This window comes from Elephas maximus, chromosome 6, assembly GCF_024166365.1.
Source record: "Elephas maximus indicus isolate mEleMax1 chromosome 6, mEleMax1 primary haplotype, whole genome shotgun sequence".
Lineage (NCBI taxonomy): Eukaryota > Metazoa > Chordata > Mammalia > Proboscidea > Elephantidae > Elephas > Elephas maximus.
In genome coordinates, this window is record NC_064824.1 from 143,106,812 (window position 1) to 143,134,640 (window position 27,829).

The 27,829-nt window shown below is 57.6% G+C and overlaps 1 protein-coding gene across 1 annotated transcript; it reads left to right on the plus strand.

The window, feature by feature from the left end:
• The first annotated feature begins 4,233 nt into the window (after positions 1–4,233).
• ANO7 (anoctamin 7) lies at positions 4,234–27,729 on the plus strand. The gene is made up of 24 exons (XM_049888717.1): positions 4,234–4,260; positions 5,703–5,817; positions 6,140–6,197; positions 9,316–9,455; positions 10,068–10,175; positions 10,759–10,895; positions 12,070–12,127; positions 13,287–13,397; positions 13,903–14,068; positions 14,662–14,752; positions 15,763–15,859; positions 16,430–16,573; positions 16,642–16,779; positions 17,390–17,488; positions 17,569–17,671; positions 18,557–18,668; positions 18,950–19,004; positions 20,411–20,508; positions 21,118–21,260; positions 21,952–22,157; positions 22,359–22,501; positions 25,863–25,953; positions 26,338–26,457; positions 26,668–27,729. Exons 2-24 carry the CDS (start codon positions 5,710–5,712, stop codon positions 26,740–26,742), a joined length of 2,601 nt encoding a protein of 866 aa, XP_049744674.1. The 5' UTR covers positions 4,234–4,260; positions 5,703–5,709; the 3' UTR covers positions 26,743–27,729.
• Positions 27,730–27,829: the final 100 nt, after the last annotated feature.

A 27,829-nucleotide genomic window follows, 5' to 3' on the forward strand; every position in this document is an offset into this window, starting at 1 on the left:
AAACAAGCACACGTGTGACATGACACCTTTTCACATTCTGCTCTGGGCTCTCAGGATGTCCTGTTGGACCCTCACTGTGCAGACTGATTCCAGAGCCAGCTTCAGGCCCATCTCCCCCATGCACCTGCGGGAGGGCAGGGCACACAGGTGAATGTGCTCCCTTCCCTGTGTCCCCTCCTTGGTCCCCTCTAGCCCCTCTCACATCTCCCACCACCTCTGCACTGTGATGTCACAGGTGCTTGACCCCAATCCCTGGGTCTCCCCCGCCTGGAGCTGCAGTGGGCCATCACTCCTTGGCAGCTCGTCTGATTGTGGCCTATACACCTTCTGGAGCTCTTGCTGGCAGGGGGCTGGGCCCTCACGACCCTCAGATCCTCACCCTGCTCCCTGTCACCTAGACTGGAAGGTGACCACACAAGAGTGGCCACACATGGGCTGGTTAGCAGACCCCAATGGGCACCAAGGGCAAGGGGAGCTGAGTGGGGGACCGGTCCCTATGCTCCCACCCCATCACCCACCCTTGTCCCAAGGCCCCGCAGGGGAGACGGGCAGAGCCAGAGACCCTGTGGAGAGGGGCTGCACCTGAGTTGGCAGGACGCGTGGCCTTCCGGGGTGGCCGTGATAGGATACAGCCAGGAAGGACAGCACACCATGAGGCCCCCATAGCCACCGGAAAGGACAGCACACCGTGAGGCCCCCATAGCTGCCGGGAAGGACAGCACACGGCCAGGAAGGGCAGCACACCGTGAGGCCCCCATAGCCACCGGGAAGGACAGCACATGGCCAGGAAGGACAGCACACCGTGAGTCCCGCATAGCCACCAGCGGGACAGCACTGAGGCCCCCATAGCCACCAGGAAGGACAGCACACGGTGAGGCCCCCATAGCCATCAGGAAGGACAGCACACAGTGAGGCCCCCATAGCCACCGGGAAGGACAGCACATGGCCAGGAAAGATAGCACACCTTGAGTCCCGCATAGCCACCAGGGGGGACTGTACACTGTGAGGCCCCCATAGCCACTAGGGGGGACAGACACTCCAGAACAGGCATGCAGGGATGTGGGCACCAGAAGATCAGGACTGAGAGGGCAGGAGGAGGGGTGAAGACACAGATGTCCCTGATGGGGCCCTCAGCTGCACACCTGGGGGGGGCCCCCAGAGAGTCCTGGGTCTGCAGTCATGAGAGGTGGGGGCGGGGGACTGGGGAGAGGGGCCAATTTGAGAAGCCACAGCCTAGGGGGTGGGGGCAGGGGAGAGAGGAAAAGGGTGGGGAGGGACGGAGTAAAGGGGGGAGCCCAGGCTGCTCAGGAGCATAAGGAGGACCCTTGGTGGCCACGTGGTGCATAGTCAGTAGAGCTGCTGTGAGGGGGCAAAGGAGGCATGGAACCCCCACCCCGTAAGCCAGAGCCCTTGGCAGGAGAGCTTGGAGGTGGGGGTGGGGCAGAGACTGGGCTGGGAGCAAGGGTGGCACAGGTCAGGCCCTTGGGGGTCGAAGGGGCTTCCCTTGACAAGAAGATAGCCCACGCTGGGACTGGCTGCGGGCAGAGCTGCAGACAAATCCAGAGGGTCCCCACAGAGCAGACACGTGCCTTTCCCCAGGGATGGGCCACCGTTGGTCCAAACCAATCAGCACGGACAGACCTGGTCCCCTTCCAGATTGCCCTGTGGCCAGAAGGCCTGGAGACTCATAGCCAGCCAGCGACACCTGCTTTCCTGAGGAAAGGGGAGGTGCAGCCGGCAAGGTGGCAAGGTGCGCTTCCTTTCCTGCCACCTCCTGTGTGGACTTGATGGCTGGGCCTGCAGCAGCTGACTTGCCACCGTGAGACAGAGGCTGGAGGATTGCAAAGACTGACTCCTCAGAGCCACCACACCAACCCAGGTGTCCCCACCCTCCACCCCCCCCCGCCACTTGGGATGAGAGAAAAAAGGCTGCTTTTGCTTAAACCTCAGTTGTTGGATGGCGTTTTTGTTGGTCTGTTTTGTTTTCTACTTCCAGCAATGCATTTCTAAATGTTACACGAGTGGATGGAAAAGTTAGGGCCGAGCTATGTTGGCTCAGCAGCCGCAGGCCTGGCCCTTCCAGCACCTGCAGCCTGAGGAGACACCAGTGCGATGAGAAGCGTGTTCTCCTTTCTTAATTTTCAACTACAAAAGTAATGCAACTTGAAAAAATATCCAACCATCAAGAATTGTATCAAGTGAAAATTGAAAACCATCCCCCCAGGGAGTGTCCTTTCAGGCGTTTGTGTGTGCTGGCCCGCTCCGCCTCCGGCTCCAGCTGTGGTGGTGTTTGCCTCAGCACCTGTGAAGCTGTACTTCCTCAGGGGACAGCCCTGGGCCAGAGCCGGGCCCCGGGGAGGCGGCGTCTCCCCGGGAGGGCTCTTTGCCAGGGACTGGCCAGAGCAAGAGCTTCGAGGAGCATCAACTCCGGGGTCTGATTTGTGCCTCACCCTCTGGAGGCCCCACTGGATCAGGCCAATGTCTCCCTTGGTGAGATGTTGCTGGGGGTCACACCCCACCTGGCATCCCCCCTGCCCTGTCCCCCAGGTCACTCCACCTTGTGTCCCCCCACCCTGTCTCCTAGGCCACACCCCATCTGGCAGCCCCCCACCTTGCCCTCCCAGGTCACCCCACCTGGCATCCCCTTCACCCTGTCCCCCAGGTCACCCCACCTGGCATCCCCCCTGCCTGTCCCCCAGGTCACACCTCACCTGGCATCCCCCCTGCCCTACCAGGTCACACCCCACCTGTTGTCTCCCCACCCTGTCCCCTATATCAGCTCACCTGGTGTCCCCCACCTTGTCCCCCAGGTTACTCACCTCGTGTCACCCCCCCATTCCCCAGGTCATACCCCACCTAGTGTCCCCCAGGTCATACCCTGTCTTGGCATCCTCCATTTCACCTCCCCCAGCTCCTCCTGGTTTCCAGGGACACTTCCTCAGCCCGTCCTTGGTCAGGGACCGTAATCTCAGGGTCTGAGCCCTGACAAGATCTTGCCGTGCAGACCCTCAGGCTAGGCTCCTGGTGCAAGGGTTCCGCCCACTGTCCAGCACAGCCCGAGACAAGAGCAGGGCTCCCCAGGAGGGCCTGAGTGCTGGGGCTGTGGGAAGGGCCTGGGGCCAGGAAGGGCTCCATCCAGGTGGGCTGGGTGGGGGGGGGGTCAGTGGGCGGGGCATGAGCCACCTGCAAGGCAGGGCCATGAGCCCTGGTGTGTATGAGTGGGCTCCCAGGGAGGGCTCCCCGCCCTCCATAGTTACCCACCGGGCCCCACTCCTGTGGTCAGCAGGGCTGCAGCCCCTCTCACAGATGGGGCTCTGAGACCCATATGACCTGCCCCGAGGTCACCCGCAGGAAAGAGCAGGGCTGACCTGCACCCCAGGTCTCCTGATATCCCTGGGCCCTGGCTGATACCCACCTACTGCTGGGAACATCCTCCCACACCCCAGAGCACCCACCCACCCTGGGTGACACCCGCCCACCCCCAGAGCACCTGCCCACCCCCAGAGTACCCGCCCACCTTGGGTGACACCTGCCCAACCCCAGAGCACCCACATACCCTGGCTGACACCCACCTGTCCCCAGAGCACCCACCCATCCCCAGAGCACCAGTCCACCCTGGGTGACACCTGCCCACCCCCGGGAGCACCCACCCACCCCCAGACCACCCACCCTCAGAGCACCCACCCACCCCAGGTGACACCCACCCACCCCCAGAGCACCCACCCTCAGAGCATCCACCCGCCCCCACCACCTGCTTAACCTCGGGGTGCCCCAGTGTCCCTGTGTAAATGAGGCTGCAGACCTGCCTGGTGAGGGGCGTCAGTGACACAGTGACAATCCACGCAGCCCCAGCTGATGCAGCACTGAAATCACTAAACAAACGAGGTGTCTCCACCTCCCAGCCGGGCTGTCAGCTGGCTCCTGGCAGCATTTGCATGGTGCCTGTGTGAAAGGCTCTAGGGAAATGGGCTGCCTGTGTTTGTGGAGACGAGGCCCCACACCCCCTTCTCAAACAAAGGCAGATCCTGTTCCAGGATTGGGGAGACCTCGCCCCACAGCCAGCCAGTCGTGCCAGCCCCCTCCTGCCTGTACCAGCCTTTGCCAGCAGTCCGCCCACCGGGGCAGGGTGCTGGATGGGGCCAGGCGGGTGCACCAGGCCACAGACTCCACCCCAGCTGGCCAGACTCTGCAGCTAGACCAAGCTGGGGCTGGGTGGCCAGCTATGACCTCTGAGGCTGCTTCCGGAAGCCGCTGTGCCAGGTAGGAACCCATTCTACAGCGCGTGGACCATAGGAGACAGGTGGGATCGGGCTCCTGGTCCACGTGCCCTAAGCTGTGGGTGGTGGTTGTGGGCTCTGCACAGCTCCAGGTCCACCCAGCTGCCAGGAGCCTGCTCTGACCAGGGACGGGTGGCCAGTGGGACTTTGGACAGGTGCGAGGGGGGGCCTCAGTTTCCCCACCTTCCAGTGAAGGAGGACAGCTCCAGGCCATTGCATGTACCCCTCTGTCTTAGCCCCCCCATTCAAGCCCCCCTGTCCCGGCCCCTGTTTCCCAGGCCCTCTGTCCCAGCCCCTCTGTCTCAGCAGCCCCGTCCCCAGGTCCTCTGTCCCAGGCCAGCATCCTAGCCCCCCTGTCCCGGCCCCTCTGTCCCAGCCCCCTGTCCCAGGACCCCCGTCCTAGGTCCTCTCTCCTGGGCCCCCTGTCCTGGCCCCTCTGTCCCAGGCCCCTCTGCAGGGCTCTGGGGTCTGGCCTACCTACTCACCTCCAGGGGTGTTCAGCAGTGCAAGGGCTGCACCCCACTTACAGCCTGGAGGACTCTCCCAGGGCATCCTCAGACCCACACTGAAGACCCAACAGGATGCTGCACCCTGGCTCCAGTCACCAGGTCTGGGCTTGAGTCTCTGCTCCCTGGGCCTCAGTTTATCCGAAACAAGGACGAGACTAGACGCACTGTCCACCTCTGTCCTCCACTGGCTCCTCTGCCTGCACCCCTCCATTACTGCGGCTCTGGTGTCCCCACAGGGCCACCTGGTTCTGCACCACCTCCGTCTACCCCTTGCTGCACTTTGCCAGCCTGTTTCCTGAAACGGTGGCACTGTCCTCACAGAGAGACAAAAAGGCCTGAAGGGAGAGGCTCAGGGGACTGGGACGCAGGGTCTGCATGGCCAGACCAGCCCTCTGTGAGGACCCAGGGTGTCCCAGATGTGCCACCCCCTCACCATCCTGTCCTGGGGTCCTAGTGTGAGACCCGCAGGCAGGACAGCACAGGCAAGTGGCCCTGGAGGTGCTGCCCACCACAGGTGAGCAAGCAGGGGGTCTGTGGTACAAAGGGGCCCCTCTGGCCCAACCAGGTCCCCCATCCCACAAAAGCTAGAGGAGTGGACGGCCTCGGGGAACTGACAGACAGATGAACAAGCTGTGGGGCCAGGCCTCCCGGTGCCCATCGCCTCCGTTTGCTCCTGTCTGGGGATCTCCCACACTCGCAGGCCTGACCCCAGGGCTGTGGGCTTGGCACCCTCTTACCTGGGAAACAGCTCTCAGAGCCTTGGAGATACTGGGGGTGGGGCTCTGGGGCACAAGGCCAGATCTCACACGTCCCTCAGCCCTCGGGGGCTTTGGAGACGCTCAGGGGAGGCTGGGGGGCACAAGGTCCAGTCTCACATGTCCCTCTGCCCTCGGGCGCCCTGGTCTGCTTGAGGCAGGAGCGGGATGCTGCGGCGTCGGGCCCGGGAGGAGGACAGCGCTGTTCTGATCGACGTGGTCCCCGGGGCAGAGAAAGGGGAGTCCTATGGGAGCACAGCCTTGCACGCGGCAGGTGTATCTGAAGTAAGACGCACACAGACAGGGTAGCCGGGTGGGGCGGGGTCCCTGAAGTCCCCAAGGGTGAGCACCCCTGGCTCATGGCTAGGCTCCAGGCCTTTGCCCCCCACCCAGGCCGGGCACTCAGAGGTTCCTGGAGGTCTGTAGGTAGGATGGAGGGCCCTGGCCCTCTGGCTGCCTGCCCGCAGCCCCTGGACCCTGGGAGCCCCCCTGCTCCCCTGCCCACGTTTTCCTCTGTGACCCTGGGTGGCGGGATGTGGCTGGGGCAGTGGGGGTGGTCCTCACAGTCAGAGGCCAACATCTCCTCCTTCCCTTCCAGCTTAGTGGACCCCCAGCGGACGCCTGCAGGGTAGGGAGCCCAGCCAAGCCCAGGATCGGTGAGCCCCTCCCACACCTGTCAGCCCCACCTGTGTTGGCCATGGGGGTGGGGACAGTTTCCTGCCAAGTGCTGTGCTGGGGGCAGGCTTGGGGCCTCATGGTGAGCAAACCCACCCTGGGGGACTGCAGGAGTGGGAGGTTCACCCTCGTGTGCCCCCACCGCTCCCTCTCCACCACCTAACATGTTCCATACATACTTGCTTATTTGATTTCTGTCTATTTCCTCCTCTAAAATGCAAGCTCTCTGAGGATGGGATTGTTGATGGATGAATGGATGAATAAACAACTGAATGAGGAAGGCGTGGGCCTGTCCAAGTGGGCGGGACTGAGGGCCGGGCCCCTTTCCTGCAGTAAAAGACCTCACACACAGACAGATGGACAGACGGACAGATGCTGTCCTCTAGCTAATCAGGTCCCTGCACCTGGATTTCCCTCTGGCGCCTCTGCACTGCAAGCACCCTTGACCCCCGGTGTCCCTCAGGCTCACGTGCGCAAGTCTGTAGGCCAGTCCCTGGCAGCAGTGGGCAGCAACTCCCACCGCTGCAGGCTGCAGACTTTCTAGAAGATTCCTGGAGCCAATTCTCTGCTCTCTGCCTGTGACAGTTTCCCCGACTCCCCCCTCTTCCCACACCTCTACCCCCCTGCCAATTGGCAGTTTAGGACCAATCCCAAATTCCCTATTTTTCAAGAGTTGTAGGGCCACCTGTCTCCTGGGATAGTGTCACTCACTCTGATAACCTGGGCTGAGATCAGGACCCAGACCCACGATGAGCACGCCCCCCACAAGCATTGCCTGCTATCTCGGTGCTTTCTGCTCTGTTTGGGGGTTCCTCCCTGCTCACCTCTTTAGGTTTATTTTGTTAATCTCGAGCTGATGCTGATGTTTTTTAGTTTGATGCTTAGCTTATTAATTTTCAGTCTCCCTTTCTGATACTGGAATTGAGGCAATAAATTTCCCTCAAATTTTCACACAAATTTTGACATTTTCATTATTTAATTCTAAATATTTTCTATTTCTTTATAACTCTTTATAATTTCTCCATGAGCCATAAAATGTTTAAAAGTATAATTTTTAGTTCCAAATACACAATTTTTTTTTTTTTAGTTCTTTTTAAAACTAATTTCTAATTTAACTGCATTTGTGCAAAGGGGGGGGGGTTTCCATGATACTTTTTGAAAATAGTCATCTTGCTTTATGGTCCAGTTTTACACATGTGCTTAGAATTGCTGGGTTCAGGGCTCTCTACGTTTCCACTGGATCGGTCTTACAGCTTTGTTCAAATCTTTCCATCCATCCATCCTTGTTATTTTTTGTCTTTTCATGTCTTTCAATTACTGGCACAAGTACCTTACAGTCTTCTTCCATAATGGTGCAATTGTCAGTTTCTCCTTGTGGTTCCTTCATTTACAAACTTTGCATATTTTTTTAACTATGTTGTATTAGAAACAAACAACAGTTACTTGCTTAGTAGTTTCACATAAAAGTTTACAATTATTACATCTTCCTAGAAAATTGTGCCTCTACCTATAACAATGCTTTTTGTCTTAAAGTCTATTTTATCTGATATTTAACATTTTTATTAGGTTTTGTTTGTTCTGTCTTGTTTGAAAAGGGGTAGGGTATGCCTGATATATTTATACTATCGAGTCTTTCTATCCATGAAGATGGTATATTGCTCCATTTATTTAGATGTGTTTTACTTTCTCTGGTCAAAGCTTTGTTGTTTTCAAGGAGATCTTTCTCCTCTTTTAGTAGATGTATTCCTAGGTAGTGGATTTTTAAATGGTATTGTAAATGTTACTGCTTTAAATTTTTTTCATTTTCTATTTGTCACAACTATTTTGAAATAATTTGAGTTTTTTTACTATTGAGATTGTATATAATGACCTTGCCTAAACTCACTTAATTCAAATAGCATGTAGATTATTTTTTATGCTCTATCAACACTATCATGTTGCTCACAAATAACAGTTTTTTTTCTTTCAAAGTCTTCTGATTTTATTTTATATATACATATATATGTAAACCAAAACCAAACCCATTGCCATTGAGTTGATTCCGACTCATAGCAACCCTATAGGACATGGTAGAATTGCCCCACAGAGTTTCCAAAGAGCAGCTGGTGGATTTGAACTCCTGGCCTTTTGGTTACCAGCCAAACACTTCACTGCACCACCAGGGCTCCGTATATATATATATATATATATATATATATATATATATATATATATATATATATACGTATATATACACACACACACAAAAAAAAATTTTTTTGTACACACACACATACATATACATATATATGTATACATGGAGGGGTTTTCTGTGTTTTTTTAATCAGATTAAGGAGAATCTCAATTTTTTTGGTTTGCTGAGCATTTTTACCACAATTTTTCAAATCAAACTTAAAAAAATATATATGTATTTCTTGTACACAGCTTATAATTGGGTCTTCTTTTTTATCATCCAGCCCGACAATCTTTACATTTTAATCAAAGTGTTTAGTTCATTTACACTTAGTGTAATTACCAATATAGTTGTGTTTAAGACAACCATCTTGCTGTTTTTTTCTATTTATCCCATCTATTCTTCATTTGTATATTTCTCCTTCCCTGCCTTCTCTTGTATTGATCAAATATTTTTTTCATTATTCAATTTATCTACTGTGTTACTTTATCATTATACCTTTTGTGTCATTCTTTTCATGGTTACTCGCCAAATTACAAAATTACAACTTATTCCAATCTACCTTAAAATTGTACTTCTATCGCGTTACAAATTACAAAATAAACTTACAATACTTTGACTCCACTTACCCCTCCCACTTTTTCTTCCTATTGATGTCACACATTACTTCTAGGTATTTTATAAATCCCAAGCAACATTGCTGTTATTGTTGCTTTAAATAATCAATAGTATTTTTCAATAGCTTTATTATATATAATTTACAAACCATAAAGTTGGATGCATGGGAGGAACAGAGCATCCAAGCACTGGACTCCAACTCCCCACGAGAATCTGAGTGTCCCTGCTGAGACGCACAGCCCTTCCCTGGGCCGGGCACCCCACGTTAGCCTGTCCTCCTTGCCTCTGTCCCTGTCGGCTCTCAACAGACTTCGTCCTTGTTTGGGAGGAAGACCTGAGGCTGAGTCGGCAGCAGGACAGCTCCACCAGAGACAAAACAGACATTCACAGGGCATGGCGCCAGAACTTTCTGGATAACCTCCAGGCAGCCGGGCTGCATGTGGACCAGGTACATGGGATCAGTTGTGGGCAGAGCCCTGGTCCCTGCCTCTGCTCAGTGACCTCAGACCCCTCCTCAGGGTGTGGCATCCAGAGCCCTGATACCCTGCTCTATGCTATGCAATGCCCCTCACTGAGTTCCCTGTGGCTGGGAACCACTGACCACAGGAGGCGTGCCCTTCCCCCATGCTGCCTCTCACCCCGTCTGCAGCGGCTCGGATAGACAGCACCTCTTGTCTGGAAGCAGAGAGTAGAAGCTGTGTGTGGGCAAGCCATGCAAGGAGGACTTTCTCTCCATTTCCCACCAAAATAGAGAGGACAGCATTTTAAATGAAGCGTTAATAGCTTGTGACACGTGGTGATCTGTTAGTGTGAGAGTTAACGTGTGGGTTAAAGAAAGGTCTTTGTAAAACAGTCACGTGCTCAGTAGGAAGATTTGTCCATGGAACTGAAAGTCCCCAGGCCAGCCCACCCCCATGGCTCCAGAAGTGCCTGCCACATGTCTACACACGTGCGTTCACATACATGTGCATTCACCCCACACACATGCACGCATTCGCATGCATACCACATGCACACATGCACTCCCTCAAGCTCTCACACAGCCCCTTCGTCCCCACAGCATGATGTCCAGGACCAGGACATGGCGGTGCACTACATTCTCCTCAGTGCGCCCTGGGCTGTGCTTTGCTACTATGCGGAAGACCTGCGCCTGAAGCTGCCCCTGCAGGTACCTGGGGATACACAGAGCAGAGGAGGGTCTCAAAGTCCCAAGCCCAAGTGACTGTTACTGGGAGCAGCTGCCAATGCCAACAACCAGGAGGGCTCTCGATCACATCCTCCCACTGAGGCGAGCTGGGTGGGGCTCACAGTGTGTGCTGGACAGGCTTAGGCTGGCCACCTGGTCCACTTGGGGCCCAGACCCCGCAGACCCCTGCTGAGGGCCTGGCACTGCCCTGGGGCAGTCAGTGTGGGGCTGCTTGGCCTGGCTGGAAATATGCCTGGAGGGAGTGGCTCCTAGAACCTCTGGGCATCTCTGTCACCCCCATGTGGCTGACTTTGACTACCCTGGCAGGGGGCTGGACCAAGTGGCTCCTCCTCTGTGTCTTCCTGCATGGAGGGGCCTCAGTCCCAGAATCTACAGCTGAGCAGCCCCCAGAGCCTGAGGCCACTAGGGGAAGGGGCTTGCCTGCTCCCAACACTCCCGCAGCAGGTCCAAGCTGGGCAGGGAGTCAGGGCCCTTTCGCCTGCTGCCCAGTTTTTGAATGTGCACAACCCCCGCCCCCACCCTGCCTAGTGGTGTTTCCTTGCAGGAGTTGCCCAATCAGGCCTCCAACTGGTCAGCAGGCCTGCTGGCAGCCCTGGGCATCCCCAACATCCTGCAGGAGGAGGTGCCCAATGTGCCCCCAGAGTACTACTCCTGCCAGTTCAAAGTGAGCAAGCTGCCCAGGTAAGGGTGGCCCCCAGGCCACTGGCAGGCCTTGGACAGTGCCCTTTCTGGACAGAAGCACTGGGGTGAATGCGTACATGAAAGAAAGAAGCAATGAGTGTGTGAGCAATACCCAACTTCCCTGAAGCCCTCACCTTTCCTGGGGTTTTTCACCAGGAAGCATGAACTCAGGTGGGCCAGCTCTTGTACTGGCTGGCCATTTCTAGAAGCCCCTGCAACAGTCAGAGTGTGTTGGTTAGGTTGCAAACACCCCCATCTCAGTGCTGGACACCACAAGGTCCATCTCCTGCGGGTCAGGGTCCCTGTCATCACAGTCTCTGAGGCCACATGCACAGTGGCTCCCTTGTCACAGCCACCATGACCAAAGGTGCAGGACACGGTGTGGTCAGTCCACGCAGCTCCAGGAGCTTCTCCCTGGAAGTGATTTGAGCCACGTCCACGCACACTGGACAAAGCTGGTCACGTGGCCACACACAGACGCAGGGTGGGAAGCCCTCCTTCCCTGAGTCCACACTGCAAGGGCTGGTGCTGGTGACCGGCACTAAAGACCCCCCCACATGGTCTCACGGCCTACCTTGAGGTGGAAATTCCACCTCCATCTCTTTGCCCCCACCCACGGTGCCCCCCGGATTCTGGCATCCCAGCGAGGGCCCTCTGCTCTATCGTGGGTCCTCACGGCCACCACCACCATCAGCTGTCCCCAGCCAGTGTGGTCCTGTGCTGGAGCTCCAGGGCAGCGCAAGGAAGGGCATGTGGCTCCACTTTTCTCCTCCCTGCTGGAGGGGCGTTGCTGTTAGATGCAGTCTAGTCGGTTCCGACTCATAGCGACCCTACGTACAACAGAACAAGAGAGGTGTTGGAGGGGTAGGTGCAAGGATTTCTGTGGCATCTGGGGAGGAAATGACAAGTCAGCCATCAGTTACATCACCAGGCGTCAGGGCGGGGGGTCTGAAGGCATGCATGAGCATGTGTGTGCAGGTCTGTGGGCCTGTCATGTGCTCCCTGGTGCATGTGCTCCCGTGTGCATGTGCTCCATGCGTGCTTGTTCCCAGGTATGCAACTCCTGTGCGCATGTACTCCCACATTTGTGTGCACGTGCGTGTGCATATGATCCTGCATGTGCGAGCCCCATGCATGCCTGTGAACCAGAGTTCAGCGCTCTCACCTGCCGCAGGTTCCTCGGAAGTGACAACCAGGACACTTTCTTCACCAGCACCAAGAGACACCAGATTGTGAGTGGGGGCCCTGGTGCAGGCCCTGAGTCCTAAACTCTGAGCCCTGAACCCTGAACCCTGAACCCTGAGCCCTGAGCCTTAGCCCTGAGCCCTGAGCCTTGAGCCCTGAACCCTGAGCCCTCTCTGAACCCTGAACCCTGAGCCCTGAGTCTTGAACCCTGAGTCCTGAGCCCTCTCTGAACCCTGAAACCTAAGCCTGAGCCCTGAACCCTCTCTGAACCCTGAGCACTGAGCCCTGAGCCCTGAGCCCCCTCTGAGCAGTCTTCCTGCCCCAGAGTTGGAAGCAGAGGCCTCCATGGAGCAGGAAGTGTCATGAGTGATCACGGGGCTACAGCCTCAGGGCTGGGGGCTGAGGCCCACAGAAATGAAGACCCCACTCTCAGAGGCTGCCCCTCACCACACTGCACAGAGGGGAGATGGCCAGGATGGGGGGACGGTGTGGCGGACATGCCGAAGCTGCCCAGTGGAACCTCCAGATACCCCAGAGCCTAGCTATTGGGTGGATAGACTTGTGGGACAGACAGCCAAGGACAGCGAACCCCTAGACCTGGTCGGGGTGGGCCCCACTGGCAGGTGAGGAAGGAGCTGCAGACCCCTGCAGCTGCAGCATCCCTGGTGGGGACAGAGCCAGGGTCACCTGACACAGGTCAGGCACCCTGTCCAGGGGTGTTCCGCTGTCTGTGGTCAAGAAGTAGCCAGGGCAGGCCTGCCAGGGAGCCCCTGCCCCCCTCTACTGGCCACTGAAGCCACCAAGGACATTTGCCGCCCCGTGGGTGGCCCGGCCAGAGGGTGTCCACTCCTGACAGGGACTGACCCTGGAATGTGGTGGCGTGCACTCCTGCCTGGAGGTGCTGTGAGCACCAGGGGCCGGGGCAGGTTCTGCCGTAACTCTGATGACCTGTGTGACAGTCTCAGCTTCTCTGCTTGTAATGTGGAGCAGTGACTGTCACTGCCCAGAGGGTTTGTGGAGGGAGGAGACCCCAGGAAGAGCTGGGCCCCAGGAGGAGCTGGGCCCCAGGAGGAGCTGGGCCCCAGGAGGAGCTGGGCCCCAGCTGCGATGGGCTTGCCATCCTCGCCATTAGCACCCTCACTGCCATCTGCCCCTGCCTACCATCACACGACAGTGACCGGGGCTGTCCCCCCACCCCACACACAGCTGTTTGAAATCCTGGCCAAAACACCGTATGGCCACGAGAAGAAGGGCCTGTTTGGGACTGACCAGCTGCTGGCAGAGGGGGTCTTCCGGGCGGCCTTCCCCCTCCATGATGTGAGTCCTGGGGGGAGTGCTGTGGAGGCTGGAGCTCGTGCCTGGGCATGGGAGTGTGTCCCTGGGTGAGGAGGACCCCCTGGGTCCTGCTTTCTACCCCAGGGGACGGGGTCAGTGGGGCCTTGCCCTGTGTGCTGCAGGGCGGGCATGTGACTGGCCCCCTGGGCCCCTGCACCTAGTGCAGCGCCCGTGAGGAGGGGAGGCTGCCTGGGTGTTGGCTGATGGACTTGGTGGCCAGCAGGGTAGGGTAAGCACTAACAAAACCCACACCCGGTGGAGGTGGACAGAGCGCTGAGACAGCCCTTCTCCCGTGGATGTGGGGGGTGGGCTGCGCTAGATTCTGCCCCGTGTCAGCCAGCCTGAGTCGGGGTGACCATGGGCTGGCCTCTCTCCTCTGAGCCTTGATCCCCACAGCCCCACGTGTCCACAGGGTGCCCAGGTGGTCCATATGAGTCCCAGTAAGAGCCCTGTAGAGCCCCTGCCCTGACCACCCCCTTGTCCCCAGGGCCCCTTCATGCCACCCCCTGAGGGGCCACAGCCCCAGGCCCTCAACCAGCGCCAGGTCCTCTGCCGGCACTGGGCCCGCTGGGGCAAGTGGAACAAGTACCAGCCTCTAGACCACGTGTGCAGGTACTTCGGGGAGAAGGTGGCACTCTACTTCGCCTGGCTAGGTGAGTCTGCCCTCGGCACGACCCCGCCCCAGGCATGGTCCTCTCGAAGGAGGCCTGCCCCATGGTCCAGTGCCACTCCACCCTGCTGCAGCCCCTCCCCAGCCCACCTTCATGACCCTTTCCTGCGGCTGTGACACTGTCACCGAGCACTTGCTGCTGTGTGGGTCCCCAGTCCCTCCTCCTGCTGTCCAGTCCTGGCCCACCAAATGGTCCCGTGAAGCCCCCCCAGAACTTGCCCACCATCTACCTGCCCCCCTGCTCCAAGAGAGGCCGCCTCCTGGGCAACCACGGGCAGGTCCTTCAGGTCCCCCCCTGCCCTCTGACTCCTTCCATCTCTGCTTTCGGCTCCCTCCCGCCCCATTCCACCCGCTCCTGTTCTGTGCTCCAGACCTCCTTTTCCATCCTTTCTCTTCCACAAACACAGCACGTGTGCCCCCCTAGAACATCCTACTGAGCCACTGACACCAACCTCCTGCACCCCCCCCACCAGGTTGCTGGCTGACCCCAGCATTCCCCCCACCTGGCTCCCTGACACTGACCCCTGACCTTCTCTCCCCACCTGGGTCCCTGACACTGACCTTAGCCCCCTGCAGGGTTCTACACAGGTTGGCTCCTGCCGGCAGCTGTGGTGGGCACACTGGTGATCCTGGTGGGCTGTTTCATGGTATTCTCAGACACACCCACGTGAGTGCCCTCAACCCAGGCCTTGTCCTGTGTCTCCTGGTGGTGGAGGGACCCCCAGAGCCAGGCCTGTGCACAGAGGTGGGGATGGGGGTGAGTGGACACATGTCCCTGCCCTTGAGGGTGTCCCAGAGGCTGACACAGGTGGGCAAGTGTGCCCTGGGCTGATACTGCCCGCCCTCGCCCCCCACCCCATCGGCACCACAAGGATGGGTGACTGGAGGTTCCTGAAATTCCCACGGAGCCCTCTTCTCTCTAGGACTCCTCCTGGGTGTAAAAGAGGGAGGGCCGCTCCGTGGGCCCCTGGGCACCCTCCTCTCAAAGGGTCCCCATGAATACGTGCCACTGGCCCTGGGTTAGGGTCAGACCAAAGCAGACATGCTTCCCAAATATGGCTGCAGGTGGCTTCTGGGAGGCCTGCCTGCCCCAAGTTCCTTCATTTCTCCCCTCGTTTCTTACCACCTTGTTTAATTTTCTTACAGTGAATTAGTGTTTGGGTTTGGATTCTACTTTGTTAGGGAGTGGAAATTTCAGAATGTTACCTCAAAACTAGTCACTGCGTGTTTTTAAAAATGGAGTCTATTTTTTAGAGCAGTTTTAGGTTTACAGAAAAGTTGCAGAGAAAGTACGGGAGCTCATAGGTCTTGCCCCTGCAGCTTCCCCTATTGCTAACATGTTGCATTCGTGTGGTACGTGTGTTACAATGAAGTCCCTCGTTCATATGAGGGTTCACCTTGTACCGTCCTGTGGGTTTGGATAAATAAGTCATGCCACGTGTCCCCCATTACATACAAAACAGTGTCACTGCCCTGAAAAGGACCTGTGCTTCCCTTGTCCATCCACTGCCCCCCAACCCCGGCAACCCCTCACCTTTTCACCTTTGCATTCATTTTTAAACAACTATTTTTTCATGAGACTTAGGCCTGGCAAAGGCAGCAGTGGGGGGAGCGGGCAGAGCCGGGGCTGGCCGGGGGTGGGAGAGCTCCCCCAGCTCTGCAGCCCCCCTTCTGCAGGCAGGAGCTGTGCGGCAGCACCGACAGCTTCCTGATGTGCCCTCTGTGCTCAGACTGCCCCTTCTGGCTGCTCTCCAGTGCCTGTGCCCTGGTCCAGGTAAGAGGGGTGGGGGTCGGGGGGAGCCAGGGTGGGGCAGGGCGGGCGGCATGCCTCGGGTTCTGTTCCTGACCCCCTCTGGGTCACCCTCTAAATGCGGGGCCTCCTCTCCCTCCCCTGTGCCTGGGGCCAAGACTGGCACTGCCTCCCAGCGCTCCTGCAGGCCTGCACGTGGCATTTCAGCACTTACTGTTGCCATCTTTACTGTGTATAACTAACCAAGATCAGCGTGCAGCTCCCCCACCACCTGACCTTCTAGTTCGGGCTTCCCGAGGGTACAGGGATTCCCTCAGCCTGCCTGAGACAGGTAACCCCGAAGCTCTCGGGGTACAGGCAGAACTCCCCACTTAAGGGCCCCAGTGGGAGACCCCGGGGGCAAGACTCCCTGCCCACGCATAGGCCCAGCCTGCGGTTTGGAGGTTTTCCGTGTGAACAGCAGCCGCCACACCCCACCCACTGGACCCAGCACCCCACATCCACCAGCACCCCGGAACATGTCCTGAAGGCACAGCTCAGAGGGAGGGGAGGAGGGGTGGGCAGGAAGCCCGGGCACTCTCTCCGCCCCCGCAGGCTGGCCGGCTCTTCGACCACGGGGGCACCGTCTTCTTCAGCCTCTTCATGGCACTCTGGGCGGTGCTGCTGCTGGAGTACTGGAAACGCAAGAGTGCCACGCTGGCCTACCGCTGGGGCTGCTCGGACTACGAGGACATGGAGGTGAGGACAGCAGGGTGCATACGCTGCTTGGCCCTCCTGGGGCCCTGCTGAGACCCACTCCCTTGCAGGAGAGGCCCCGGCCCCAGTTTGCCGCTGCAGCCCCCACAACGTCCGTGAACCCCATCACTGGCGAGGAGGAGCCCTACTTCCCCGCGGGGAGCCGCGCAAGCCGCATGCTGGCTGGCTCTGTGGTAGTCCTGATGATGGTACCTGCTGCCCTCCGCCCCTGCCCTCAGGACTCCGAGACCTCACTGCCCCTGAAAGGCCCTGGGTGCTGGGTGGCAGGGGGCCAGAAGGGGCTGGGCTGTGGGGTCAGGGGGCTCTGGGAGGTTTCCCCTCGGAGATTGCCTGGGGACCCAAAGACAGAGAGCAAGGACAACCCCAGCCTCAGAGCCACCATTCCTGCCTCAGCCTGGGAGGGTGGCTGGAGTGGTGGCCAAGAGGCTTCCTATAGGAGCCCCCTCCCCTCTGAAGCAGCAGGAGTTCCCAGTTTAGGGCCAGTGAACTTCAGGGGGCGGGGGGGGGGGTGGTGTTCAGCAACACAAACTATCGAGAACAAAGCCATGATGAACTCCCTTGATGCACCAAAGTCATCCCCCCATCCCGCAATTGTAAAGGCAGTCTCTGCCCAACCCCACCTCTGCCTGATGACCCACACAGAGGGGGCAGACCACAGCCTGGGGTCACGGGCGAGGCTGAAGAGGGGAGCAGGGAGGCTTACTGGAGGAGGAAGCACTGAGGCTGGTGGACATGGAGGGCTGGGGGGGCCAGTGGCCACATCCAGCACCCCTGTATCCTGCGTCCCGTGCCCTACAGGTGGCAGTGGTGGTCATGTGCCTCGTGTCTATCATCCTGTACCGAGCCATCATGGCCATCCTGGTGTCCAGGTCGGACAACACCCTCCTAGCAGCCTGGGTGAGGTCCTGCTCCTACCGGGCAAGGTGGGGACGCTGACCACGTGCTGGCCCTGTGCTGACCAGGCCGTCTCCCACCAGGCATCGCGCATCGCCAGCCTGACGGGCTCCGTGGTGAACCTCGTCTTCATCCTTATTCTTTCCAAGCTCTACGTGGGCCTGGCCCACGTCCTGACGCGCTGGGGTGAGCTGGGCCCCCAACCGGATGGACTCGACCGTCACTCCTAAGTGGATGACCCTTCCCCAGAGGGCCTACCAACAGCCCCAATGTGGCCCCAAACAGCCCCTAGCCGGGCACACGTTTGCTCGGGGGCTGCAGGCTGGGGTTTGGCTCTCTGTGATATTTGTGTGTGTGTGTGTGCCCGCGTGCGCATATATTTGTGCATGTTGTATATATGTGTATGTATGTTTACGCACAGGCGGATTACCCAATAAACAAGTTAAGCATGAAAGATCTGGAGAAACCCATGTGAAAGTGTGCACTACAGATTAGTAAGTAAGCACAAGTCAGCCCGTGCTTACCTTGCTGACAGGGTCATCCATCCTGACCAGGGACTGTAAATTTGAAAAGAGGCTTTGATTCTGTAGGAAGGTGCTGTGGGGTTGGGAGAGACACAGATGCCAGCCATCCCTAGAAGCAGAGTCTTTGGTGTGGTGAAAAAATGTGTACGTGTGTGTATATATATGTATGTGTACATATTTGTGTGTGTGTTTTTTTATATGTGTATGTGTGCATATAAAAAAAAAAAAAAACCCGTTGCCGTCAAGTCCATTCTGACTCATAGTGGCCCTAGGGGACAGCATAGAACAGCCCCATAGTTTTCAAGGAGCGCCTGGTAAATTCCAACCGCTGACCTTTTGGTTAGCAGCATAGCTTTTAACCACTACGCCATATGTGTGTGTATGTATGTATGCACGTGTGTATACATGTGGGGCCCCTGTGGCCCTGCCCTCCCTGCAGCCCGCCCTCCCTGACCCCTGTGGCCCCGCCCCTTGGCCCCCAACTCCCTGGCCACGCCCTCCCTTGCTTCTGCAGTGGGATGGGCCTGAGCCAGTTCTTTGTGTGCAGAGATGCACCGGACGCAGACCAAGTTCGAGGATGCCTTCACCCTCAAAGTGTTCATCTTCCAATTTGTCAACTTCTACTCCTCGCCCATCTACATTGCCTTCTTCAAGGGCAGGTCTGTGCCACCTCTTCCTCTCACCTGGGGTCCAGGGACTGGGAGAGGGAGGGGACACAAGGCCGGGGAGGGGGGATGGGCCGTACTGGCCGCCTCCTCCCAGTCCACCTGGGGAAAGCAGACGCCGACTTTGGACTGTCTCCCAGCCTGGATTCCAGGCGGAGCACGTGGTTCCCACCTGCCAGGTTGCCCCAGGTCCAGGGAAGGGTGGGTGGGCTGCAGGAAGGAGACCCAGTGGAGTCCCCCTACTTGGTGACTGCGGGACCCTGATTTCACTGCAGGTTTGTGGGTTACCCAGGCAACTACCACACCTTGTTTGGGGTCCGCAACGAGGAGGTGAGTGTGCCCAGAACGAATCCGACACACACACAGACTGTAAGGGTCTCCCTATACCCCCCACCCCACAAAGCCAGATGCCAGCCTCCCAGCTGTCCACTGGGACCTCGGCCACGTCGCCACTCTGCCCCCAGACCCCCACTGGGAACAGCCGTCTACACCTTTCCCCACATTAACATGGATGAGTCTGTGCCATTGTGACAAACCACCAGCCCCTGGGGCGCTCAGCCGGGAGGGCAGAGGCCCTGAGGCCGGTGTCTCTCCCAGGGCTCGATCCCCCTGCTGTCTCCAACCCCATCAGCACCAGAGGGCTGCGCTTGTCTTGACCTCACGACTGTAAAAGCCGGGGATGAGGCCGTGTTTTCAGAAAGTGCAGAGGGTTTGGGGGAGGAGGAAGCACCTGTTGTATTTCAGGGCCAACCCCGAGACAGAGACTAGTGGATGTGGGCAGGAAAGCAGGGAGTGGGCAGCAGACACCTAGGGGGCCTTCAGGAGGAGTCAGCCTGTGGGCCCTGAGCTCTATCCTGTGGGGTGGCCCGAGACAAGGTAGCACACACCTCACCCAGGTGGAGGGCCTGCGGCGGGTGTGTCTGGAACCATTGGAAGGGGCCTCTGGGCTGGGCCAAGGAACATGGTGACGCTCCAGCAGCACCTCACCTAGAAGGTCTCCTTTCTGCTGAGGAGGTGGGAGGACAGAAGCTTTCCACAGGGCTGGGCCACGACCCAACTTGACGAGGGAGGGACTTCCAGGACCACAGAGCCAGGGATGAGTGCTGTGGGGCTCAATCTCATGGGTGTGACTGCAACCGTATGGAGCATGCAGCTTTCAGTTACCAGGAAAATTTCCCAACTCAAACTTAAGCAAGAAGGGGGGCTTGATTGGCTCATGTGCAGAGTTCAGGACTTAGGGGCTTCAGGTGTGGCTAGATCCAGGTGCTTGAACAACGTTGCACCGCCTCCCCCAGCACTGCCATGTTTTCTGTTGGGTTCTCCCTAACACCCTCAGTGCATGCCCACACCCTCCAGCTCAGCGCCCTGGGCCCAGCTGCTTTCCTAGGACTCTGGCTAAGAGCCCCAGGCCACCTCTCACTGGCTTGGGCTGGACCAGAGTCGAGTGCTGATGGTAGGGCCTGTATCTCGGTTACTCTCCAGAGCTGGAGCCTAGAGAAGCCCCACGTGACCCCATGGGGGTCGCCAACGACAAGTGGTCCATGAGGCACACACAGCAGTGCCCCTGTGGCCGTTTGCATGCATGGTCAGTCGGCTAGACTGGGGGCTCAGAGCAAGTGGGGGGTCTCTGCAGTCCTCAAGGAGCCCAAGGCCCTTCTGAAGGGGGGAGGACATGGAGGTCGGTGGATACAAGGGCTGGTCCCCCCTCAAGCTGACCGGAAGCCCTGCTGCTGCAGTGTGCAACTGGGGGCTGCCTCATCGAGCTGGCACAGGAGCTCCTGGTCATCATGGTGGGCAAGCAGATCATCAATAATGTGCAGGAGATCCTTGTCCCGTGAGTCCCCTGCCCTCCCAGCCACCCCCTCACCCCCCCGCCATGGGCTCTGTGATGCCCTCACCCATGCTGTGGAGCTTGCTGGGAGACAGTCACAGCCCTGGACCTGTTCTAGCTGGAGGGACTGAGGTCCTGGGCGCACAGCTGGGTGATGGCCCCACCTCCCCTCTCCCCACCCCCGTCGGTTCCCCCGGCCTCCAAGGCAGCACTAGAAGGAGGAAATGGGGGGCAGCTGAGTATCCAGAGGGCGTGGGGCTGGACAGTGACATTAAAGAAGCCCACCTGTGCATGTGCTCCCATGGTGTCTGCCCCCCAACCCTGACGCAGCCCTCACCCCTCTTTGCCTTCCCCTGAGGAACCCACCCCTAAGCGCAAGAGAGCAAAGCTGATGTCTGTAGGGCACTGCAGGGCAGAAGAGGGGAGCCCCCACACCCCAGAGAGGATTCAGACCCTCATGAAGTCCATCCTGTGAAAGCCTCGACCCTCCCCGAGCCCTCCTGAGCCCAGACCCACCCTGGGCCACCCCTGACCATCTTCCCACCTGATTGGAGCAGACACGAGGACCCCCTTGGAAGAACAGGGAACGTTCTCCCATCTGTCCTCCTCCAGGAAGCTTCAAGGCTGGTGGCAGAGGTTCCGGCTCCATTCCAAGAGGAAGGCGGGGGCATCGGCAGAGGCTGACCAGGCCCCCTGGGAGGCCGACTATGTGCTTCTGCCCTTCGAGGGCTTGTTCGATGAGTACCTCGAAATGGGTATGAGCCATGTCAGTGGCCATGGCCGGCCTGGTGGGCAGGGAGGGGTGCCACGACCCTGTCGAGGTCAGCCTTGAACCTTTAGGCCTCTGGGGGTGGGGATGGGGACAGAGGGTCCTGCTGGAGCCAGGCCTGCCCAGAACCGGGAAGGAAGGATGGATCAGGTGGGGCAGGGGCACCCAGAAAAGTCAGCCAAAGATGGGAGGGGACGGTGCTATGGGCAGAGGCTTTGTGGAGTATTGGGGCAGCTGACGGGGCTCTCCTGAAGTGGCCTAATCTCCCCACCGCCCCAGAAAGCATGGCCAGAGCCTCCTGTGGCAAGGGAGAAGCAGACTACTCGGTAGAGCAGGTGGGGGAGAACCTCCAAGATAAAAGGTTGCAGCTGATTTTCTCCAGAAACTTCCTTAGTGCCCACACTCTTTACTGACCCAACAGGTGTCGCCTTGCTACAGGATGAATAAGGGCAGGAGGAGGGGCTTAGAGGGAAGCAGGGGTTGCAGAGGGGCTGAGTGAGACTCAGCGTGGGTGCCAGGGAAGCTGGGCAGATGTGCACAGGCAAGGATGTCCCGGGGCCTCCGGAAGGGTGCCTGCGAAGGGTTTGTGGCCATCAGAGGGTCCTCGTGGCCAGGGGCGGCTAGTGCAGACAGCCGACGCCAGGCGCAGCGGTGACCCGGGTGCTCCTGCCCTGCAGTGCTGCAGTTCGGCTTCGTCACCATCTTCGTGGCCGCCTGCCCACTGGCGCCGCTCTTCGCGCTGCTCAACAACTGGGTGGAGATTCGCCTGGACGCGCGCAAGTTCGTCTGCGAGCGCCGGCGCCCGGTGGCCGAGCGCGCCCAGGACATCGGCATCTGGTTCCACATCCTGGCGGCCATCACCCAGCTGGCGGTCATCAGCAACGTGAGCCGGACCCAGAGGGGCCCTAAACGGGGGTGGCCAGGGAGGGATGGTCGGGGAGAGGGAGGTGGGGCTCACGCGGCCTCCTGGGGGAGCCAGGAGAATCGGAGAGACAGGGTGGAGGCGAGGGAGACGAGACACCGAGGTGCGGCGCGGGACGGGGCTTTCGGGACCGACCCCCCAGCGCCCGCCCCGCCCCCCCAGGCTTTCCTGCTGGCCTTCGCGTCCGACTTCCTGCCGCGCGTCTACTACCAGTGGACCTGCGCCCGCGACCTGCGCGGCTTCGTCAACTTCACCCTGGCGCGCGCCCCGCCCGCCTTCGCCGCCGCGCACAACCGCACCTGCCGGTCAGGCCCCGCGTGGGGGACACGGGAGGCGCCCGCCCGAGGGGAGTGGGGGACGAGGACAGGGAAGGGCCCCGGCCCTCTGCAGGACTTCTGCGACATCGGCTAATACCGCCGGGTGAAGGGGTGTGATTACAATCCATTCCTTTCACGGTATAGGCTTATTTCCCTTTTTAGGTCGCTTTTTTTTTTTTTTTTTTTTAGGTATTAGGGACATTTTAGCAACATTGTCTTGCCACCCATGAGCACAGAATGTCCTTCCATTTGCTTAGCTCTTCTTTGCTCCTTTCAGTGATGTTTTATCCTTTTTAATGTACACGTCTTTCACTTCTTTGGTCGAATGTATTCTTTAAATGCTACTGTCAAGGGACTTGTTTCCTTCATTTCCTTTTCAGATTGCTCATTGCTGACATACAAAAACCTGACTGATTTTTGCTGTTGGCCTTGTACCGTCCTGCCACTTTGTTGACTTCACTTAGCTCTGGTAGCTTCTTGTGGATTCTCTGGGGTTTTCTATATAGGATCGTTTGTGAAAAGAGAGAGTTTTCCTTCTCCCTCCTTGATTTCAACACCCTCTATTTCCTTTTCTTGCTCAGCTGCTCCGAGGAGAGCTTGCAGTGCACGACCCAACAGCAGTGGTGAGAGCGGCCCTTCTTGCCTTGTTCCTGCTCTTGAACAGCAAGCTCTCATTCTCCCTCCGTTGAGATGATGTGAGCTGTGGGTTTTTCATAAATACCCTTAATCAGGCTGAGGAATTTCCCTTCTATTTCTAACTTGTTGAGTGCTTTTATCATGAAAGGGCATTTCGATTTTGTCAGATGCCTTCTCCATGTCGACTGAGATGATCACGTGGTTGTTTTCCTCTGTTCTGTTGATGTGTGTGACACTGATCGACTTTCGAATGTTGAACCTCCTTTGCATTCCCGGGATAGATCCCACTTGATCATGGTGTATAGTCCTTTAAATAGGCTGTTGGATTTGGTTCGCTAGTATTTTGTTAAGGGTTTTTGCATCTATACTCATAAGGCATATTTGGTCTGTATTTTCTTGTGGTGTCTGTCTCTGATTTCGGAGTCATGGTAGTCTACAGAACGAGTTAGGAAGAGTTTCCTCATCTGTGTTTTTGAAAACCTGAAGCAGAACAAGGTTGGAGTTACTTTTTCTGTACGTGGTTGTCAAGCTTCTCTTTTGGTACCTCTCACCGTTTCGGCAGGCTTTGGGTCTGTTCTGATTTTCTGTGAAGCCACTACTCTGGGATGATAAGGAATATGATGTGGCCGCTGAAGTGGGTCTCTTCGCCAGTGTGATACAGCGTGTGTTGTGAATTGGGCCCGTCTATCAGAGGAGGTAATCTGGTGGTCCAAACTGATACAATCTGTTAGTTGTATTAGCTCTGGCCTCCGTGACTGGTATGCAAAACCAGGTCCCAGATGTGTTTTCATACCAGTTAACCCATCTGGACCCTCCGGATGATGCAGGCAGTGCCAACTCTATGCTACCCCTTCGCCCCTGGGGTATGTCCGATTGTGCTTTGCAATTGTTGCCTCCTATTGTGCTAACAGTCTAGGACCTTGTTCAGTCCAGCGCTGCATGGCCTGGGTTCCCCCATGACCACTCATTTCATGACCATTCTTTTCATGGCTATTTGTAGGGAGTACATTAAAGCCTTTACTTGTGGTTCCAGTCTCCTTCTGGTCCCTGGAGAAGGTTCTTTCAATGCACATTGTGTCTTACTTTAATTTCCAAAGGGATGTCCATAGGGCAAGACCTAAGACTGGAGAGCTTTTAATGGTCCATTTGTCTGTAACCCACTTTCCTGGCCATTGGCCGTAGCCCATGGACTGATGTAAACTCATACCATGAATTTTGGTGGCCCTCAGTTCTTCCATAACAGCCAAGAACACAGCTTGCAATTCCCCCCCTGAAGCCAATTTGCTCTTACCTTCTTCCATCAGGATCTTATGGTCAATCAGTCGCAAAGCTGTAGCCCTCCAGACAAGAGCTGAGCCCTGTTCTGGTGAACTGCCATCAGTAAAGGAGGTAGATTGCTTAGCTTCCAAGGGCACTGACTCGCATGGAGGGAGGCTCCAGAGCCTCCAAGTTGTCTCACTTTCGTGGGAAGTGGTGCCGATCCCAGTTCAGCTTAAGCCTGTGATGTGTTGGCTGTTGGTGTCCTGAATATGTGCAGGTCAGGAGTGAGCCTCGGGGTGCGGACTTTATGCAGAACTAGGGGGCCCAGCACTGTCCTCCCCAGGACTCCTCCATATGCTCTGGCCTTCAGGGGCCCCTTTTTCCAGTTCTCCTGGACTTCTCGGAGTTGCAGCCATCTGTATCATTGTTCTACCATGCTGCTCACTGACTGGGGCTGACCTTAAGATAAAGCCTCAAAGAAAAGGGGAAAAATGGGCTGCACCCCTCCACAATCCACCTGCTTGTGTTTACTTTTCAGAGTCCTCAGGTACTTTTGCACTTTGTCCAGAGCATAGCCAGAACTGGCCTCAAACATGGTATTTTAAAGTCTGTCTGATAAACCCCTATTTTGGATCCCCTGTGGGTCTGTTTCTGGTTACCTTTTCTTGTCTCCTCGTGTGCCTGATCTTACCCCCCCCCACTATGTGTCAGACCTTGATTATGAAATTAAAAATGATTTGAGGTCTAGAATAATCTTATCTTTCTTAAGGAAGAATGCTGTTTTGTTTTAATTAGGTAGTTGGGGCAGAGCAAACCCAGATCATCTCCATCCACTTTCAGGGACTGGGATGATTTGGGCTTGGCCTTGAAGGGCAGGCAGGTCTAAAATCTTTACCCCAGAGTGTAGCCGTTCAGGGTCCCAATCCAAGTGACGGGCTTTAAAGTGTAACAGCAAAGCTGTGCCTGTCGTGCTCAGCTTTCTCAATCCTTACAGATGCCCCTGAGGAAAAAACCTAGCTCACTTCTCCCAGCTTTCTTTTCTCTCAGAATCCGTCAGTGGGCTCCCATTCCCCTTAGGATAAAGACAGAGTGCCCACTGTGGCCTTCGAGGCCCTGGGGGCCACCCTACCCTCGCTTCTAGCACACAACACAGCCCCTTAGAGGCACCATGCCCCATCTCCCAGGCACCGGTACCACCTTGACTCCCACCTGTCTGCATTGCTGTCTGAGGTCTGTCCTCCCCGCCTCCACCAGGAGGGCAGGGACCACATCCACCTGGTCTGACTGCATCCTTGTTGTCGGGCTGCAGGGACTGGTACCGTTTCAAGAACGGAAAAGGCTGTCTTCCCAGAAGGCGTGTGGCTTGGGGCAGGGACGCTCAGAATGGTTGACTGCAGAGGCACTTGTGACCACCCTCGTGCTGGGTCCCACCTGGGTTCTCTGATTCCTGCAGGTACCGGGCCTTCAGGGATGACGACGGACACTACTCCCGGACCTACTGGAACCTTCTGGCCATCCGCCTGGCCTTTGTCATTGTGTTTGAGGTACCCCAAGGCATCTGCTGTTTCCTCCAGTGGCTCCCCCACTGGGAGGTATGGATGGGGGCATGGTCAGCACAAGGAAAGGAGAGGTCTCAGTGCTTTCTGCTCTGTCCTTGGTCACAGCTCCTCACTGTACCTCCTCTCCCCTCCGGAAAAGTGGAGTTCACCCTCCCAGGCTGTCCCAGCCAGGGTGCAGATGTCGGTGCACTCAGTTGCATGGGCACACAGGTGGGCGTGGGCTCCTGCCTTGGGCCCTGCCCCTCCCTGTGCTGCGCTCCAACCCAGCCCTTACCTGGGTAGCAGGGCCCAGGGTCCAGGCTGCAGCGGCCCCACATTTGGGTTAGAGTGGGCGGGGTGGGGGCCTCTCACCACCTGGCCTTCTTCCAGCACGTGGTGTTTTCCATCGGCCGACTCCTCGACTTCCTGGTGCCCGACATACCCGAGTCCGTGGAGATCAAGGTGAAGCGCGAGTACTACCTGGCCAAGCAGGCGCTGGCTGAGAATGAGGTGAGGCCCCCAGCCCCCGAGTTCCTCCTGCTGTCTCTCCTGCACCCCGGTCATCTCTACCCTTCACCCCTTGGGAGGCTGGCTCCAAGGCGGGGCCACTGCTGCAGCACAGGAAGGTGGGACAAGCCCCTTTAGTTGTGTTACTTTTTTTGGTTCAATCCAGAACCTGATCACCCACCCCTTTCTGTGCCTGCCCCTCCCTGCACACAGGCTCTCTTTGGGATACACGGTGCTAAGGACGATAGGCCCCTAGGCTCGGAGGCGCGTCTGAGCCCACAGGCCTAGGGTGCCGGCCCCTCCCTTTCTCAGATCACAGGTGCCTGGTGGGGTCCCAGCTGTGGAGACACAAGCCAGGTTCCACCCTTCGCTCAGTGTCCCCAGAGGCCTGGTGCCTCTGCTCGAGCATCCTGCCTCCTAAGTCCTAGTCATGGGCTTGTAGGGGGCTGCCTGGCATGTCCCTGCTGTCCCGTCAGAGCCCCGAAACCAGCGGCCTCCTTCCTCATACTCCCCTGCCACCTGGACCTCATGCGGCTCCATGCACCCCAACCCCTCCCATGGCCCCCTCCCTGGGACTAGCTCTGGCTGCCTGTGCCCAGCGGTGGCTCTGCTGCACCAGGTCATGCGCTGCAGCAGCTGGGGCTCCTGGGAAGCCTGAGGAACCAGCCTCTTTTTTCTGGCCAAAGCTCTGCCCGCCTCACCCAGTTGGCAAATCAAGTGCAGAGCCTGGATGGGAAACTGCTTGGCGCCTGGAGGCCCCTGCGCTACCCCCACCTCTGCGACAGCCAGCAAGGCCAGCAGCTTTGGGGCTTCACCTCCCACACCCGGCCCTGGACTGACCTCTGCCCCCAACATTGGGATGGCAGGGTCACCCACCACAGAGCACCTACCCCACCCTCAGGCCACCCTGCCTTTCCCTCAGGGCCCTGGCCAGTTGTCCAGTCTTCTCCCCTCAGCCACTGCCCACCCACGTGCCTCTAGGCCCGAGTTCTCAGGAGCTCTCCCCCCTTTTCCAGCCCTCCCACTGCCCCCAGCACCACCCCCCACCACAAGGCCTGCAGCCAGTGGTCCCCAAACACAGAGGGTCAGGATCAAGATGAGTGAAAGCAAGAGGCCTGAAAGGCACTGTGTGCAATGTGGGGTGACCCTCTTGCAGGGTTTTCCTGTTGTGCGATTATCTTCAAAGCTGGGCGCATGCGAGGCACTGCTGTGACCTGGCCCAAATGGCCTGACCCATGTGCTGCCTCCTTGCACTGAGCTGAGCTGGAATAAACACCCTTGACAGACGCGTGCTCACCTCTGTGCACTTCTCTGGGGTCAATTCCTAGCAGCGGAGCCAAGCTGGCAAAAAAATGTGGCTTTTCCAACGCTCTTG